Here is an 18472-nt window from a genome sequence, read left to right as displayed (position 1 = left end):
AACCTGTTTTTAAAAGGCAACTCCTTGTACTTAAAATGAAGTCTTTTAAAACATCAGTTTAATAAGACCTCCACTTCCACTTTTCAACATAAATCAATTTATTTGGAGCAGCTGGAAGTAAGGAACCACTCTAACACTGATAACCTGGAGTGTCATGTTACCTACTTTTTAAAAGAATTTGCAATGATCATGTGATGTTCTTCATATATGTTTTTGCCACGTTTCTATTCTATGCCAGAGTAAGAATCAATTTTCTACATATTCATTATTAAATAGCAACATTGCTAAAAGGCCGGATCATGTCAGCACTTCCACAGTGGGGTGGACCATCCTGTAGCAGAAGGACCATGGTTCCAGCATCCATGCTGATGTAGTTTGTCTGCGCAAAACCCAAGACTCCAAACAGCTGCTGCAACTAACCCTCCACTTTGACCTTTCTGCAGATGCGCTAAATGCAAAGAAACTCTCCTTATAGAAATCAATAAAACAACATTACATTACTGCATATTAATATGAACTGAACCTGTGTGCTTGGGGTGTCTTGGTGGACGAGTGGTTAAGATGCATATCATAAAATCATAGGGCCCTGCCCTAAATTCCTGATACAGATGAGATAGTGAATGAACCTGTAATATGATTTAGAGACTGATTGCTTGTGTGCTGCTCACCTGTGATGAGTTTGAGGAGGGCGCTCCTATCTCCGTTGACAGCTGCAGCATGAACCTGGGAGCCCAGAGAGGCAGGTCCCTGGCTAGTCGTCGCTGAGGCCTACAACACAAACAGATGGAAGGTCACAACTCAGCCTACAGTAACATACACTCAGCTTACTTATCAGGTGTTTAATACGATGACATTAAGCTGAGTCCTTTCCATTCATTTAGCCACAAGCACACCCCACAAATGGATGCAGTTACAATTAAGTAGTTCCTGCATAATGGTATGTTATAGGCTACAATAGGCCAGGATTTAATGGATACTGCTAATGAAATACGTTAAAATGGAAATCTCAAAATCACTTCCAGCCCCCCCCCAAAAAAAACAAAAAACTAAATTAAAAGTAATATTAGGTAAGTGCCACATGCACAGGCCCCATTTTTTAATCTCCCAAATAGTATCAATGTACACCTCAAGCTCAATCAGTTAGTTTATAGACTTTTTCTGTAGCCTACGTTAATAGATTAGAGCCATAAAGGAGCAACCGTAAAATTATTATTCTTAAACATCAATCATATTTCAGCCAGTTAAACACCTGAAGCTCTGTTAGCAGTCTGCTACACAATAAAACAGATATTTTCCGATATCGTAATAAGTGACCTAATGTTTCCTGACAGTAGGGAGTGTGTGTGTGCACGCTTGAATGCGTGCGTGCACGCTTGAATGCGTGCGCTTGTGTGTACGTGTGAGTGTGTGTGTGTCTGCTCCTGCTGAGGGGGTTAAATCTCTTCCTGGCCCCACTTAACCAGAGCCCAGTGAAAGCTGGGTAAGCTGCAGACAGGAAGCAGCATGGGAGGGGGAGACCCTGTGTGAGCGTGTAAGAGGGGGGTCTCTCTTCATGTCTTATTCATGTCTCATTAATACTGCAGCATGCCTTGCTATATGTGTGTGTGCATGTGTGTGTGTGTGTGTGCATGCGTGTACGTGCGTGCGCGCATGTGTGTGTGGTTTTAGAGATGTGGGATAAACCCTGCGGGGCACAACACAGAAATCAATTATTGCCCCTAAACACATAAACGCTGGAGGCACAAACTCTGCCACAATCTGAGATTTCTCCAAGACATTTTCATTAACGGTCACACAAATAGAGCTGATTCACTACGTATGAAACTTACTGTATAAAGTGGTTTTATACAATACAACAGATAGGATTTATTGATTAAGAATAGGCAGGTTCATTACTTCAGTTTCACCCTTAGAACTTTTAAATTCTTGGTAGAAAACTGAATGATGTGAAGGGAGGAGGAAATATGCTGGTGTCCTCCATCCTTCCCTCTCATCCCCCTCGCCCTCCCCGCCATCACCTCATAAAGAGTGCTCCCGTAGACACTGCGTGCAGCATGGCAATTACACATCATACTTGCTGCTTTCTCACGCTCTGCCAAGTAGTGGTGGACACTTAAAACAGGTTAGTTACTACATTTACTGCAAAGTAGGTCTATGTGTGCATAAAGGAGGAGGGAGGGAGGGAAAGATGGTAGTTGCGGCACTTAAGGTGCGTATGAGTGTGTCGGTGTGTGCGTGTTTGGCACATGTGCCACGTCATGGGAAATTATTTTCCGTGAGAGAGTTTTTACAGGGACTTAACCAAAATCAACCACAAACATCTCTAAACATCTCTAATTTACAATGATTACTCAGTCAGTTATGCATGTGCATGCGCTCGTACACACATACAGTCTGCATATACTAATATTTCACACATGCAGATATAACAGAGATGCCAAGTTGCACTTTAGAAAGAGTAATATGTTTCTGACGTTAACGTCCTGTTACGCAGAGAACTAAATGGGACGATCAGATATTTGCTGTGCTACTTTTCAATCATGTCCAGAGCTTATTCCGAACTTTCCTTTAGTTTTGTTGACTTATTTTGATCTTTTCCTGCATTTCTGGAGTCAATATTTAAACCCCCAGCTGCTACAATAAAATATGAATTGATTTATGAATAATCTTAGATGCAGAAAAAAAGTTATAATTTGGCCAAACACTGACAGGGAGGGACATTTGTCGATATTTGAACCTGTGTGAGGGACATTGATATTGCCAAGAGCAGGCAATTAGAGTTTCATGAGGGCCTGAGTGTTTTGGAAACACCTACGGTGCATCCAAATTTGGCTAAAAAGGCTTTTGCAATACAGTGTCTGAAATCAAACAAAGGAGGGTGTAAAAACAACACGGGGTCCTGTTGAGAGGTGTGGAGTGCTCTCATTTAGCCATTCATAAGTGTTCCTCAGGGAGCATTCCACTTGTTAATATGAAGACAATAACTCAGAGAAAACCATTGATCACGGACTGAGGTCCAGACCAAGTGATTTTACATCTGTGTAAGTATTGATTCATGCTGATGCTGACATTATTTAGTCTTTATTCATATTCTGCCTGATATAACCACAGTGAGTTTAACAAAGAACCTAGACACTCCCACAAAACCTTTCAGCAACACTACAGGAGTGCTGCGCATGCAGACACTGCTGCCACCTGACACACACACATACACCCACACCACACGCGTGCTGTTCAGACAGACAGGTAAAGAAACCAGGGAGTTAAAGTGTGTGTGTGTGTGTGTTTGTGAGTGTGTGAGTGGTGTGTTTGTCTATATGTTTCTCTAGCTGCCTGTCACTGTGAAGGTGTCTGCTTTTGATAGAGAACATAGCTAGGGAATGCTGGGTAAGCAGTGGGGAACGGAGTCTGAGCCTGTGGCCTTTATTTCAATTGTAGCCAAGCAGACATACACAGATACAGTACACACACACACACACACACACACACACACACACACACACACACACACACACACACACACACACACACACACACACACGCACACACACACACACACACACAGAGTTTTTAAATAAGCATGTTTTTGTACCGTTTATTTTAATTTTAACAGTGTGTTTAGGGTCTTAGTTAACATGGGGTTATTATGGGTGCCTATACCACTTACGTGTCTCTGTGTGTGTGTCTCTGTGAATGTGTGTGTGTATCTATGTCTCCAATAGGAGATAGAGGCTGCAGGGTTCGGTCCCTGCGTTTTGACTGACAGGTAAAGAGGTGGGAGGAAGAATAATATAAACCCACAGGGATGCCCAATCTGTAAAGCCCTATTTCTAGGGGACTTCCTGGTTCCCCAAGGACCAATGAGCTTGCTCCCTCAGCTGGAGGCCGAGTCCTGGGGCACAGCAGGGCCAATCAGCAGGGGGGGAGAAGGCTGAGCGACACATAGATCTGCTGATTTACATCATTACCACAATACGTTCTGACAAATGAGCCCCCAGGGTGTGAGCCAATCACCTGGGAGAGTAATGCAATTAGGCGGGACCACAGCTGTCAATCTCACAGCCACGGGGGTCAGGTGGTTACGCCTGTGGCTAAAACACCCCTGCCTGCTGCCTGTCGTTCACACACACCATCGATATATATGCACACACATATGCGTATATAGACACATATAGAGAGAAAACACACAAATCAGTGATGCAGACATGCCGTGTAGGATGTGTGAGTGTATGTGTGTAGAGTAGGAGACACAGTAGAGGCTGGTATCAGTCCCAGTAGAGGGTGGAGGGTAGGAGATGGTGTGTGTGACTGCTTGAGAGACACAGAGATTGACTTGTGTCCTCCGAGGACTTACACCTGAGCGTAACTGTGTGCATCTGGCGGTGTGTTAGTGTGTGTTTACATTTGCCCATGTGTTTTTCGCCCACTGGGGCACAGTGTTGTTTATGCTGTGAGTCAGAGCTCTGTGCAAAGACTATGACAACAAAAAAGGGAAGAGGGCGGGACAATAATGGAACTAAAACTAGTGCAGAATAGCCCTGCATTTGAGTAACATGTAAGAGAGCGCTACTGCTAATGAGGCTTATCTTAGTCTCATTAGATGTAGCGATATCATACCGGAGCACTCCACTGAGTCGATAGGGTTCTGCCGAGCATGTTGTTAATGTTTGCGGTATGTGTGTGAGTGTTTGTGTGTGGACTGGCTGATGCTGCGGTGACTGTCAGTCGGTGCTGGAGATTAATCAGAGGACTAATAACACCCAGGCTCTGTCTCAAAACCCTTTTGCCTACCCCCTCATGGCTTCAGTACCAAATGGGAGGAAGAGTGCAAGAGTTTATAACAAAAGACTCCCTTAAACAACCACACAAGTTCTGAAAAAGTGAGCAGATACAGTTCCTGTCACCTTGTGTGTGTGCGTGTGTGTGTGTGATGTGCGTGTGCATGTGCGTGTACGTGTGTCTGTGTCTGTGTGTGTGTTTCAGCTGCTGCTTGAGACACTCTGAGAATTAGGGGAGCTGTGTGTTTTGTCATCCCATTATATCACTAATGAGCCACCCTCAGGAGGGAGGGGGAGAGAGACAGCAAGGCGGACAGAAAAAGACAGATGAAGAAAAAGAGTGAGGAGAGGAGAGGGAGAGAGCAAGAAGGGGGAAGGGAGCGAGAGAGACCAGCTTGGGGACTTTTGCCTCTTCTCCCCTCCATTCCCTTTTCCCCACACCTCTGAGTCTAATTGGACTAAAACTGTGATCTAATTAAATGTCCAATTAAAGTGCAGAGAGCAATGTGCCCATCGGCGAATCAGAGTACAGGGACATAATCAGCTGGAAAAACAAACAAAAAAATCAATGGGAGCAATACGAAATGGAAAAAGATGGAGAAAACAGAAAAGGGAGGAGAGGATAAAATTGGGTGAGGCTTGTCAGATGAAATCAGAGTTCAGGGAGAGTTGTATGGGTGTGTACTGCATGCTGTGTAATAGGACATTGTGTATTACATCTATAGACAAAGTTACTTCAGAAAATAAACTGTATGTGTATACTCTGTGTTACTGGTCAAAAAAAAAAAACTATTAATAGCCAGATTTGCCTTGCATACCTTGAATACAAGGTAAAAAAGGTGATTTTTTTCACAGGAGTGCTAGAAGAAGACATACTGTAATTATGCTGTGCTTCATCTTTGTTAATCCATAAAGAAATGAAATACAGAAAAAATAAATAATTTTGATAATCAATTAATTAACCCAGTCATTTGTCAAGTACTAATTAAGGCTTCCTAAAAGGGGAGTGTTTTCCATATTTTCTCTGTTTCATATAATTGTAAACTGAACATATTTGTGTTTTGGACAATTTACAGAAGTTGAACCATCGCATTTGGTTCTGGTAATTTGTCAAATGCATCTGGCATTATTTATAGAGATATTTATAGACTAAACCACCAGTTAAAGAAGAGACAATCATAACATTAATCGGTAATTAAATTAATGACTAGAGCCCTTTAAAACATTAATCAGGTATAAGACTTAAACTTCTTACAGCTTTATGGCTTCATTTATCTCATTTCTTCATCTTCAGCTATATGGGTTTCTGACACAATGATAGACATCCAAATCAGAATAAAGGCCTTTATATGAGAGTTTCACAAAAAAATCAACCAGAACAATGCTCAGGTCCATATCCACTAATTCATTCTGAAGGAATAGCTTAGAAGGTACTTTTCAGTGCCTTTTTTTTTTTAAATCACCAACTTTATCTTCAATTAATTATTGCACCAGCACTGTACTTATTTTATGCCACATCCAGTACAAAGAAAAAAAAAATGTAGTTTTTCTATAAACATCAGTTCTATCAGAGTTATTCCATTGCTGTCTATCCAGTTTGAAAATTATGAATTTATACTGTTTTGAAGTTATGGTTTAGAGACATATATTGTAGGAAAGATCACATTAACCAGTAATATTTCTGAAATACTTGAGAAGTGCACCAAAAAAATGTGTTCCAGTTTGAATTCATATTACCATATACTTTAATACAGTGACTCAGCAAGTAATTTTTCATACCTCAGCAGATATGATATAAATCAATACTGGGAGAAGATTCTCTGGTTATTGTGATGTTTATTTTGGTTCTTATTTGCTAGCATTAACAACTCAAGAAGGATATTCCAGTCCTCTTTCTCTCCATCACTGATATTAAGACAGGGAGAGGGAGAAATCTTCCTCTGACTCCATCTGTGAGTTGCACACACACTGTGAGCCCCCTATGGAAAGCTTTAGCCCATAAAATATTAATGCTCGGATTCAATTCAACATTCCACCTTAATCTCCTTAACAATTAGGCTGTTACAGCAAACACAATTACATTTGTTAAACATAGCCTCAATGGTCTCGACTCTTGAGAGAGAATTACAATCTGGAAGTACAGGGGAGACACTAAACTAACCAACACATACACCCAGCAACTACAGAATATAAAACTCCTCCGGGATTTATAACCCTAAATTAAATCTGGGTAGCTGCTCTCTGTGTGTTTGATTCTCACCATAGCTGCGTTGAGGGGGCCACTTCAGCAGATGTTTCCCAGGTCAGTGCATCCTTGGAGGGTGTGGATGCACGTCCAGCTCCCCTACCTGCGCTGATCCTGGCTCCTGCCGGGGCAGAGAAAGAGGATCACTCACATACTGAGACCGGACCACCTGTTCACGCAAATAACTGCCAGCATAACACTGCTACTGTTGCCTCAGAGTGGCCAGTTGTTTTTGCTAGTCAGTCTAATGCAATCTAATGTGATGAGGTGTAGAAGTCTTTTGTTTAAGTAATAATCTTTGGTTTGAGCCTGTGTTTGATTAAGCAGCAACTAAACAGTGGTGGAAGGTTACTAAGTACCTTCGCTCAAGTACTGAATTTAAGTACAGCTTTAAGTACTTGTACTTTACTTGAATATTTCCAATTTATGCTACTTTATACTTGTACTTCAGTGCATTTCAGAGGGAAATATTGTACTTTTTACTGCACTACATTTATCTGACAACTAAAGTTATAAGTACTTTGATTTTACATAGAAGACAAATGAATATCTTATAAAATATTATTCACTATTACAGATTAATGGGCCTGCACACCCTGGCAGGTATTCTCAGTTATGGAGCTTATTGGACCTAGTGAGAAGTGGAGCTGTGGAAAGCTGCTCTGGGATTTCCATGAGCTCATCGTTAAGAATGATAAAGTTGTAGCTTGTCCTGCAACAAAACTAAAAGAGAGCTCCTGAAGTCCTGAAAATTTATATTTTTGACCTGGTTTTAGAAAAATAATACCTATTGTGCATATGATTTCTAAACAATGTCTTTCAAGATCTGGGGGGGGGGGTCCACAATTTAACACTCTAAAACGGACCATTGTGCATAATGAGTACTTTTACTTGGGATACTTTTACTCAAGTAGAATTATGGATGCAGGACTTTCACTTGTAACAGAGTATTTTTAAAGTGTAATATTGCTACTTTTACTTAAGTAAACGACCTGGGTACTTCTTCCACCACTGTTACTAAACACACGATTTTGCTGGATTTAGGGATAAAATGGATTTTGGAGAGTTGTGCACCAGAATACCTAAAGGTTCTCTGATTCAGGTTTTTTGTGCTACATAAACTCAGTACCACAAAACGCACTGCTAGATGGTGAAATATAGGACGAAGAGAGTATTACAAAAAGTCATAATGATGCAACTCCCCGCTGTTCAAGAGAAATCAGTTATTCATAAGCGAAGTAAAGAAGTAAAGAGAGTGTGACATTGAATAAACTGAGTATAACGTTAATGTTATTGTATTTTAATAAAGTGTTCCTTCCAGTCCTCTTTCGTCGGTGTTATATTTACCGTTTGATTTTCTTTCCTCTCAGATGAAAATCTTTGCAAAGTTTTCTTCCAAGGCGCCCCGTTGAATCTCCACCGTCTTGGTAACAAACTACTACAACTCCCATAACTACTGCACAGCAATAAATCGCCATGATTGAAGTTTTCCCCATCGTCCAGCACAGCCGTCTCAGGGACCTCAAAAACTTCATTACCCATAAAGCCAAACGACTACCGGGAAGCGTCCCTCACGTTTCCGTGGTCACCGTGAGATCGGTTCGCCGTCAGTTTCCTGCTGCGGTTAGACGAGCGGCGTCGAGACAGACTGGGAAGAGTCAACACCACCACCACCTCCTCCTCCTCCAAAATAACTCTACTATACAATGAAACTGTTAGCATTATCTCCCTCTCTGGACATCCACTTCGTCACGGTTATACTGCTGGTAAGCCCCTGTGTCTCAGCTTTGCAACGCGCTCTAACAGTTAGCCGCTTTTAGCTAACGTCGGTTAGCTGCTAGCTAACCGATCAGTCTCTGCTGGCATGAGACGTGGCTTTTAAAGTGGCGAAGGTGACCAGAGAGCCGGCTCATTCTCTACTAGAGCCGCACATATTTACCAGGTCCACAGGGGAGGCCTTTCAACCATGTTTCACTCAGCAACCTCCATAACTAATCGAGTTATCCAGCTGCAGTGTCAACTCAGCCGGTAATGTTGAGTAACGTCAGCTGTGCTGTTATAACCAGCCATAATCCACTTTATATAACCGACATGTTTCTCATATAACAAGCTGTATATTCTAAACTTTAAAAATGAGCTGAAATTGGATCAACTTTGTTGAGGAGTGAAGCAGTCAGCTAGCATAAAGTGCCACCACATAGTGGCAACAGGCAGATATATGCTAATTGCTAGCACGGTTAGTTAAACCGTTTTTGTTTATGGAATTCATTGGCTTGCTGTGTTCACCCAGGCTTAATATTTGCTTTTGTACAGGTGCACAAAGTTATTGTTGGAATAATCGTGTATCTCTGAATGATACTCGCCGGTTGGTGACTTCCTCTGTTGTGGCTCATTCTTATTGGCTGACAACCCGGAACTAGATAGAGCGCAGTTTGGGCCTGTGATGAAAACTTAAAAGTTCTCTCTGAGCTACAGAGAAGTGTTTTCACAGGTCTAACCCCGCAACTGTGGCATTTCATACCAGTCTGAAGCTGTGTCATACTGTAGGGTGAACGGGCACTTCACGGGCTTTCGTCCTCAGTGTTGAGACGGTTCAACTTTCAAAGGGACTCAAGAAACAGTTTCTACTTAGCTGCAACAATTACTTGATGAATTGCTTAGTGAATCGAAGCGATATGTACCAGCAACTACTTTCACAATCCTTTAATCATTTTGAGTGATTTTTTTTTTTTTAGGAAAAAATGCCAATATTCTCTGGTTACAGCTTCTCAAATGTAAAGATTTGATACTTTTCTTTGTCATTCATGACAGAAAACTGAATATCTTTGGGTTTTGGACTGTTCATCTGACAACACAAGACATTTGAAGACAAAACAAGACATATGAAGACATCACCTTGGTTTTTGGGAAGTTGCAATGAGCTTCTTCCACCATTTTATGATATTTTATAGACCCAAACAACTAAATTATTTATTGAGAAAATAATTGACAGGCTAATCGATAATGAAAATAATTATTAGTTGCAGCACTAAATGACTAATCAATTGACAGAAAATAATTTTGTAACAATTTTGATAATCTGTTAATCGGCCACCTAATTTTTCAAGTATAAATACGAAGCATTGATTAGTCCCAGCTTCTCAGACCTGAAGATATGCTTCCTTTCTTGGTCATATGTCATTGTAAATTAAATATCTTTGGGCTCTGAGAAATTGCGATGCACGCTTTTTAAAAAAATTTTTTTTTTTTAACCACAGTAAACTAAGAAATGGAGAGTAATGGCCCAACTCTGACAGCTGGTTTGTGTGTAAGTTCAGTCACATATCTAGGTAACCCAGGAAAGCATGAAGTAGCACTAGCCCGGGCTGTGTCATTGTTTGATAATTTTCAGTCTTTCTTAGAACCCATGTTGATAATTGTTAGTCACAGCCTCAAGGAGGAAGATTGTCATATATCCTGTTTGAAGAGGATCTCAGCCGAGATCACAGCAGATAAATAGATAGTGCAGGCATAACTTTAAAGCATTGTAATGTTATAGGGCATTGTGTGTCAATATGTAGCAAAAAAAAACATTGGATTGCACTCGTAACCTTGATAATAATAATTCAGTAACAGTGAAGGTTTCAAGAATACAGTCTTCTTTGGTCTTCTGTCATGATGTCTTCATTGTTAAAAATAGGCTTTTTTAATAAAGAGTTAATTCAGGCTACAGTTGCCTTGTTTATGTGTGTCTGTGTTTTCAGTTGGCAGTCAGCGCTTTGCCAGGTTTGGTGTTCTTTCCCCTATTTCGCCTTCCAGTGAATGTCATTTTAGGCCTTAAATTTCCTCTGTGCCGATCGCTTTCATACGAAACCCCCAGTTGGTACATCATAATTACAACCTTATCCTTCTTTGAGGGGTCCAGCGAGGAAGATAGAGAAAAGAAAAATGGATATCTGCAAGATTTTATTTTTACCTAGCACAAAATAGAATTCCCCAGGCAACAGCTAATGTTATGTCAGTGATATATAATGATGAAGGTAGCTATTGTGATGTGCTTAGATTTAAATTTTGTTCAGTTTTGACATTTACCACACAATAGATTATGTGGCAATAAGGCCACGCTATGTTTAAGACCAAACCAAAGTTTATTTTGAGGATTTTGATAAGATAATATTAAATAATTGGATCTTGGAAAACTCTTTATCACCCTGTCCAATGTGTAACGTGGAAATTGATTGAAATCCCATTATTTTTACTATGTAGTATATGGCGTGTTGTAGTTCTGTTAACAGATAAGACGTCAGAGAAACTATCTGACAAAAAGAGGGTTGTTTCAAAAAATTGTGCAGTGTCGTGTACTGACATTATTTGACTAAAGAGTGACTTAAAGAATAACAATCCAATACAGTACATGCAGTCAAAATTAAGCCTTTAGGATGGCTCACCCTCCATGATTTAGACTTCAACTTAGACGAGCTGAATCATATAGGTGGAACTCCTAATCAAACTTCTAATCAAAACTGTTTCCTCCACAGCTGACACTAGAAGTAGTTTGAGGACCTTTGGAAATATGTTGGCTCAACACACAATATGAAAAGGATGCAGCGCTACTGTTCTTGTGTTTTGTCACCCGTTTTGAGTGACATAACAGAGTTAAAAATACTGTGTGCTCAGATACTTTATTAAAGAAGAGCGGAACGCATATCCTTAAAAAAAACTCTCAACAGGTCGTAAAGCAAACGTGAAAGGATAAAAGGAAAAAGGAAAAAAATCATTACATTTCAATCAGTAATTAGCATATATCTTCATCAGGGTCCCAATGAAGATGTACATAACAGTACAGTGTACACATTCTTTTCATTTTGACACATTTTTCGAGACATCTAAATCATTACCATAATTATATTTCCTTAGTTTTTCAATATAAAATTTGCTAATTGGTCGACATGAAGGAACAATTACTCAAAGTTGAAATCCTTGCTACTATGCTATTTTGTAACGCATGCATGTGAATGTAAACCTGTGTGAAACTCCAGTCCACATGGACATGTACACAAAAAAGAGTTAGGAAAATGCTGGAAATCATGAGAGCATACTATAATTTGCATGTCACTGTGCAGACACGGACAGGCCAAAGGTGACATTGTTTATTGTATATTTAACTAAGCACCAGGAACATATAACTGGCAGAGGAGAATGGGCCAGACCTCGGAAACACTGGAGGGGATTACATGTCTCTTTCCTGGGGCACACTGAGTGTCCCACAGGAGAGGTTGGAGAAAGATGCTGGTTAAAGAATCATCTTAGCTGCTCTACTCACCCACTTTCCATTGCAAACCTGCATCACTGCATGCTGCTAGAAAATAGATCTGTTGGTTTTCACTGTATTCTACATTGATATGATTGCAGGAAGCAGTAGATTAGTTTGTTATGGGTACTAAAGCATTAGTTCAGTACCACGGTTGATACTTTACACTGTGAAAGCTGGTGTTCAGCTGAGTCAGTCTCTAGATATGCTAGTTAAAGTATACTGACACTCATGTTTGTTCACTCTGTCTTTAATCAGCTAGCTTCAGAGTCTTTTGTCTCCCTCCCCTACTGTGTTGTCTTAAACAGCATATCTGTGTTTTATGGTTTAACTGCTGATCTGTCTTTTACCTGTGTTTCTGCAGGTGATGGGCCTCTCTACTCCTGGACAAGCAGAAATCACTAGTCTGGACTCGGGCAACATTGATGACGTCCTAAGTAAGACAAGACAGTTTAGTCTTCAGAAGTGTCTTAAAGGAATAGTTCGACACTTTGGGAAATGTGCTTATTTGCTGCAGGCAGCAGAGAGTTAGCTTAGCTTGGTACTTATTTCCTTGTATTTCTTTCTCATCTAATTCTTGGCAAGAAAGCAAATAAGCAGATTTCCCAAATAGCCAATTCGGGTCTTCTTTGTCCATTATTTTTTTTCTCTGTTTTCTTTAAGAGACACCCATTCATTTCTCCATCTTTGTTACCTCTGCCAAGGATATTATGTTTTCAGTCCAGTTTGTCAGACTGTTCACATGTCTCTCTGTTAGTTAGCCGGCTATCATAAAAATCACTAAACAGACTTAAGTGAAATTTGGTGGCTAAGGAAGATCTTGGCCAATAATGTAATTAGTTATTGGTGTGGATATCACCGTTAAACGTGATGCTCTATATTTTCTTATAACTCCTGAACTATGACGTGGTGAAGTTCTTGGATCCGTGCTGTCACATATTTGTTCATACTGGCCACACCTATTTCTGCCATCTCAGTTTTGCCACTGCTCTTACAAATTCATCCAATCTTTATCGTGGTGGTTAAGCTATTTGGATGACATGGAAAGAAACTTATTTATTTGTTTTTTGATGTACTGTTTTCTAATGATCCCCACATTGTTGTAGATGTGGTCTGTTTCATAGCCCTTTTCACCAAATAAACATTTAATGACATTCCACCAATCTGTGTTATGATAGATATATTCATATGGCCATGAGTCACTGGTCATAAATTTCTCTGACTAAAATGCTCTTTATTTGTGTTCTTTTTGTGTTTTCTTTCCCCTTCATAGACAGAAAAGTGAGCGGTTTAGTAGCAAAAGGCACATTAATGAGTGTATTCTGTAATGTGTAGAGTCTTATTTATTTCCTGTGCGTGTGTGTGTTTCCTTGCAGATAATGCTGGGGTGGCATTAGTGAATTTTTACGCAGACTGGTAAGTGTGTTTTTTCTCTCCCACAGTCACTGGACCGGGACTGGATTTTGTTAATTTCTTTTGAAAGGTGTCTGTCTGTGTGTCCATTTTCCTGGCTGTTCTAAGTAATCAGTGGGTTATGGAACTGTTTCAGGCAAAAAATCATTCAACAACATAGTCAAATACTACTAAAAACATCAACTTAATTTACTCACAAATTATGGAAAGCCTTTTTGCCCTCACACCACTCCTCCGTCACCCCTGCAGGTGTAGATTCAGTCAGATGCTCCATCCAATTTTTGAGGAGGCATCTAACATAGTGCGGGAGGAGTTCCCTGATACCAAGCAGGTGGTGTTTGCTCGCGTCGACTGTGACCAACATTGTGAGTATAACTTACCTTTTTATCAGTGTTTTGTCAGGAAAAGAACCAAACCAATGACATTCAGATGTAAGTCATAGTTACTCATAATATAATTTATTGATCCTTTTTAACTTATAAAATGAAAAATTAATGAGACATGCTTATCATAAGTTTTATTTCATAACGATGTGAAAGAAAGACAAAGTAATAATAGTAATTTGGAAGCTGAAACTGAGAAATGTATGTATTTTAACATTACAGCTGATTTAACGATGAGTCTATTATCCAAATATTATAGTATATTTGGTTGTTTATGTTGATCTAATGCCCTACACTGCTATAACACCCTAGATCTATATACAGGAAAAAAAAAAGACACACACACTCTTACTATATTTGATGCACACATGTACACATAGATGCCCAGCACACCAAAGCACAGACACATAAACCGCCAGCCTCAGCCTTTTGAGATAAAGCAAATTAAAGAGAATTATTGATGACCTGCAAACTGTTTGAAGACTAATGACAAAACTGCTGCCTGCCTCCAGTTTTCCTGTGAAGACTGGAGGCTTAGAGACACCCCACAAGGATATTGACACCTGCCACATGCACACACAAACACACACTCATTCACTGTGTACAGAGAGAGTATTTACTCTTGGCAGGGGGCAGCTTTCATGTGGGAGATCAGAGCTCCGAGCTGACTGAAGGCAGTGTTTTCAGACTGAGTTTTAACTGCCGGCTCTGTCACTGCTCCAGTCCTCATCCAACCATCCCCATGTGTTTTTACTTTGCTTCCTCCTCTTCATCCATTGATTTGTACTTCTTTACTTAACTTTTCCTCTGCCTCTGTGTGTAGCGGATATCGCCCAGCGGTACCGCATCACCAAGTACCCGACGTTGAAGTTGTTCCGCAATGGGATGATGATGAAGAGGGAATACAGGGGTCAGAGGTCGGTGGTGGCCATTGCTGACTTCATCCGCCAGCAGCAGGTCGACCCCGTGAAAGAAATGCACTCAAAGGAGGAGGTTAACACTCTTGATGTAAGTGGCAAATACACGCTGGCTATAAAAATGCAAATTTCCACATCATAAAATAAAATTATATTCGTTACTTTCTTAAAACTTTTGCTTTATTACTTAACAGAGGGCCAAGAGAAACATCATAGGTTACTTTGAAAAAAAGGACTCTGATAGCTACCGCACATATGAAAAAGTTGCCAACATCCTTCGAGATGACTGCACGTTCTTGGCTGCCTTTGGGTGAGTTACAATACCATCTTTAGATCCAAGTGGATTTCATATATTAGCCATTGTCTTAATCTTCCTATTCTGTTTAGATTTTTTATATTAAACTTTTCTGCACCGCTTTTTCCCCTAGCGCTGTCTCTGAGTCGGAGCGCTTCAGTGGGGACAATGTGATCTACAAACCTGTGGGTGAGAGCGTCCCTGACATGATCTACCTCAGCTCACTCACCAACTTTGACCTGACCTATGCATGGGCCCAGGACAAGTGTGTGCCTCTGGTCAGGGAGATCACCTTTGAAAATGGAGAGGTTTGTTGTCTGCTTCTGCATATAAAGCATGGTCAGCATGATTCTAATCTGTGGCTTTTTTCGCTTTATGTAGATGAACATAGATATTTACACTGAAAAACAGCCTGGAGGGTATTCATGGAGTCTGGCGGTAGTCCATCTGCTGAGTCACAGAGTGGCCCTGTCTCCATCTGTCTTTGACGCTTTGTCTGTTTATTTGTGTGTGTGTTTTCCAGGAGCTGACTGAAGAAGGGATCCCTTTCCTCATCTTGTTCCATATAAAAGAAGACACAGAGAGCTTAGAGAAATTCCAACATGAAGTAGCTCGCCAGCTAATCAGCGAGAAAGGTAAGTGTTTGTGAAATTTTATACCCGTCAGGATTTTGATTTTTAGCCTAGAACCAAAGCTTTCTGTACAGAAGTGGTGTTCATGACAATGGTGACAGTGTTTCTCCTCTCCTCTTCAGGGTCTATAAACTTCCTTCATGCAGACTGTGATAAGTTCCGCCATCCACTGCTCCATATCCAGAAAACTCCAGCTGACTGTCCCGTCATTGCTATAGACTCATTCAGACACATGTATGTCTTTCCTGACTTTAAAGACCTGGCGTAAGTACCACTTTTCACTTATGTGATAAAATGATGTTGTTTTGCATATGGATGCACAGTGTATATGTGTGCAGAAATTTAGTACTCAAAATAATTTATTGACTGCATGGTCATTTCATATTTTACAGCACCATGTGTGCCCCCCCCTAAACATTAGAAATTATGGGTTGGTAACTGTTTAATGCAACAAGAAATAGCCAAATATAAATGAAAACTCACCACAAATGCAACTGTAATTAACACATGAATCATCCACATGTCAGAGACGTGATATATTCAGCACTTTTGGACATTTTTGAACAGTTATTGCCTGATGCTGATGAGCGTAATGATATCATTTACCTCTATGTGAAATTGTTCATAACAGGATCTCCTTAAATAAAGTTAATTTCATTACACACACACAGACAGACACACACCACAATCCAACGAACACTGAACACCAGAGAAATGTCACACCTGTTAAAATCTGTCCTTTTTGAATGGGCCAGGACACCAGAGCTAATGTGACATGATTTGGCACGTGCAATAAGTGCTAAACTAATCCAGTCTAATCTAATTCAATTTTATTTATTCTGCCCCCCCGCCTCCTCCCCCCAATCAGAGTTTGATCAGATAGACAGAAGCCCTGAGGACTGACCAGCCTCCACAACCTAATTGCATCACATCACCACTGCATGTGGCACACAGCTTGTAATTTCATTAGGGCAGTGTATGTTATATATACGTGTTTGTGCGTGTGTGTGTCTGCATGCTGTTCTGACACACAGGGTTAGCTATGACTGGGGACCAGCTCCTTCTGTGTGATATGACCTGTTGTTAATAAGCACACTTCACAGGACAACGCTGATATGGATTAATGGTGCTTCATGACATTTTCGCAGGGACTCATGTCCACTGCTGCTACCTCGAGCTGTTTTGTCTCATATTAGTGGTTAAGTCCGACCTGCTCTGTAGTTCGAGAAGGTCTGTCTTTATTGTTGGACTTGGTGCGTAGGAATGCCTTTTTCAGATGCACAGTTAATGCGCCTCATGCAAGAATCACTCGTACAAACAGATTTGTTTTTAAGTGACCTGCACGAGTGATAGAGTGATTTTCTCTGGTCCAGTATGAGTGTTGTACAGATAGTCTGCCTCTAGCCAGGGGGAAAACAATTGAGAAAAAAAACACTTAAGAATCATAATAATGCCTTAATCTGAATGAATTTGGAGTCTAATTTGTTACCGAAGTTTGCTGACATAAAAGTAGATAACTAAAATAAACTTTATGTAACATTATTGTTTTGTTCACACCATATCATCATCATGTCTTGCTAATTTATCAGAAGGTTCGACAGCGTTTGTTTTGTTTTTTTTGTTTTTTTTTAGATTACATGATTTTTATTGGCGTATTTTGGCATGAGGACATCCTGACAGTATATTGTTTGATATGCTTTCACCCATCTCCCTGACTGTCACATCCCCATGACTGCGTCCTGTTGTGCACTTCTTTGCTTTAGAAAGACATTTTGGTATTTAGCTTGTTGGGGAGGGGGGTCAGGGGGTAGAGCATGTTGTCCATTAATTGTAGGGTTGGTTGTCGGGCTCCTGATAGGTCGGCCAGGGCCTTGTACTGCAGCTCAACCACCACTGATGTGTGAATGGGTGGATGAGAAGCTAAATTGTAAAACACTTTGTCCACTAAGGAAGAAAAGCACATGCAAGTGCAGTCACCATGTCAAACCAGTCTCTTTCTTTCTTTTTTATCCCCCGATTTCCAACAGCAGGACATGATGCTCACATGTGAGATTTGTTGTTTTACTCTCGGGTAACATTTTTTTGAATGAGACTTAACCTCAAATGGAGCAGAGAATGGAGCCCTGTGAAGCAATTTGTCGGTTGTTGACTATGCTCAGGATTAAATCTCACTAATTTGCACATACTTGTACTAAGTTTTTGCAGTTAAGACAGTTTGGTGAATCCAACTTGTTCGTACCAACACGTGTATGAACTAGCCTCGCAGGAAAAAAATTACAGATTTACACAAATGTTCTTGCATGATGTCCGATGTGTGTTTCTCTGTGTTTTTTTGGCAGGGTCCCTGGCAAGTTGAGACAGTTTGTTTTGGACCTTCACTCTGGAAAGCTTCACCGAGAGTTTCACCATGGTCCTGACCCCACAGACAGCACGCCTGGACAGGTCAGACAGCAGCACACACGATGGAGTTGCTGAAAGTTGGGTTTTACTATGTCATGTATAATTTGAGTTTTTATTTT

General features: G+C 40.5%; 2 protein-coding genes across 6 annotated transcripts in view; one reads left to right on the top strand and one right to left on the bottom strand.

Annotated features, from left to right (window-relative positions):
* invs (inversin) overlaps positions 1-8652 on the bottom strand; it is a 21192-nt gene extending 12540 nt beyond the window's left edge. For 3 of the 5 annotated variants that reach the window (XM_040117035.1, XM_040117036.1, XM_040117039.1), the window contains exons 1-3: positions 8371-8652; positions 7039-7144; positions 669-768 (exon numbers count right to left, since the gene is read on the bottom strand). In XM_040117035.1, the coding sequence (XP_039972969.1) occupies positions 669-768; positions 7039-7041 (103 nt within the window). In that variant the 5' untranslated portion in view covers positions 7042-7144; positions 8371-8652. The remainder of the gene's footprint in view (positions 1-668; positions 769-7038; positions 7145-8370) is intronic. The other 2 variants (XM_040117037.1, XM_040117038.1) reach the window with 1 other exon arrangement.
* erp44 (endoplasmic reticulum protein 44) overlaps positions 8588-18472 on the top strand; it is a 12242-nt gene continuing 2357 nt past the window's right edge. Inside the window, exons 1-10 of the mRNA XM_040117040.1 lie at positions 8588-8789; positions 12678-12750; positions 13690-13729; positions 13976-14091; positions 14933-15117; positions 15221-15336; positions 15455-15629; positions 15845-15956; positions 16076-16217; positions 18293-18395. Coding sequence (XP_039972974.1) covers positions 8730-8789; positions 12678-12750; positions 13690-13729; positions 13976-14091; positions 14933-15117; positions 15221-15336; positions 15455-15629; positions 15845-15956; positions 16076-16217; positions 18293-18395 — 1122 coding nt within the window. The 5' untranslated portion in view covers positions 8588-8729. The remainder of the gene's footprint in view (positions 8790-12677; positions 12751-13689; positions 13730-13975; positions 14092-14932; positions 15118-15220; positions 15337-15454; positions 15630-15844; positions 15957-16075; positions 16218-18292; positions 18396-18472) is intronic.

Source organism: Xiphias gladius, chromosome 22 (assembly GCF_016859285.1).
Source record: "Xiphias gladius isolate SHS-SW01 ecotype Sanya breed wild chromosome 22, ASM1685928v1, whole genome shotgun sequence".
Taxonomy (NCBI): domain Eukaryota; kingdom Metazoa; phylum Chordata; class Actinopteri; order Istiophoriformes; family Xiphiidae; genus Xiphias; species Xiphias gladius.
Note: the sequence above shows the minus strand (reverse complement) of the source record. Positions and strands in the feature narration are given on the sequence as shown.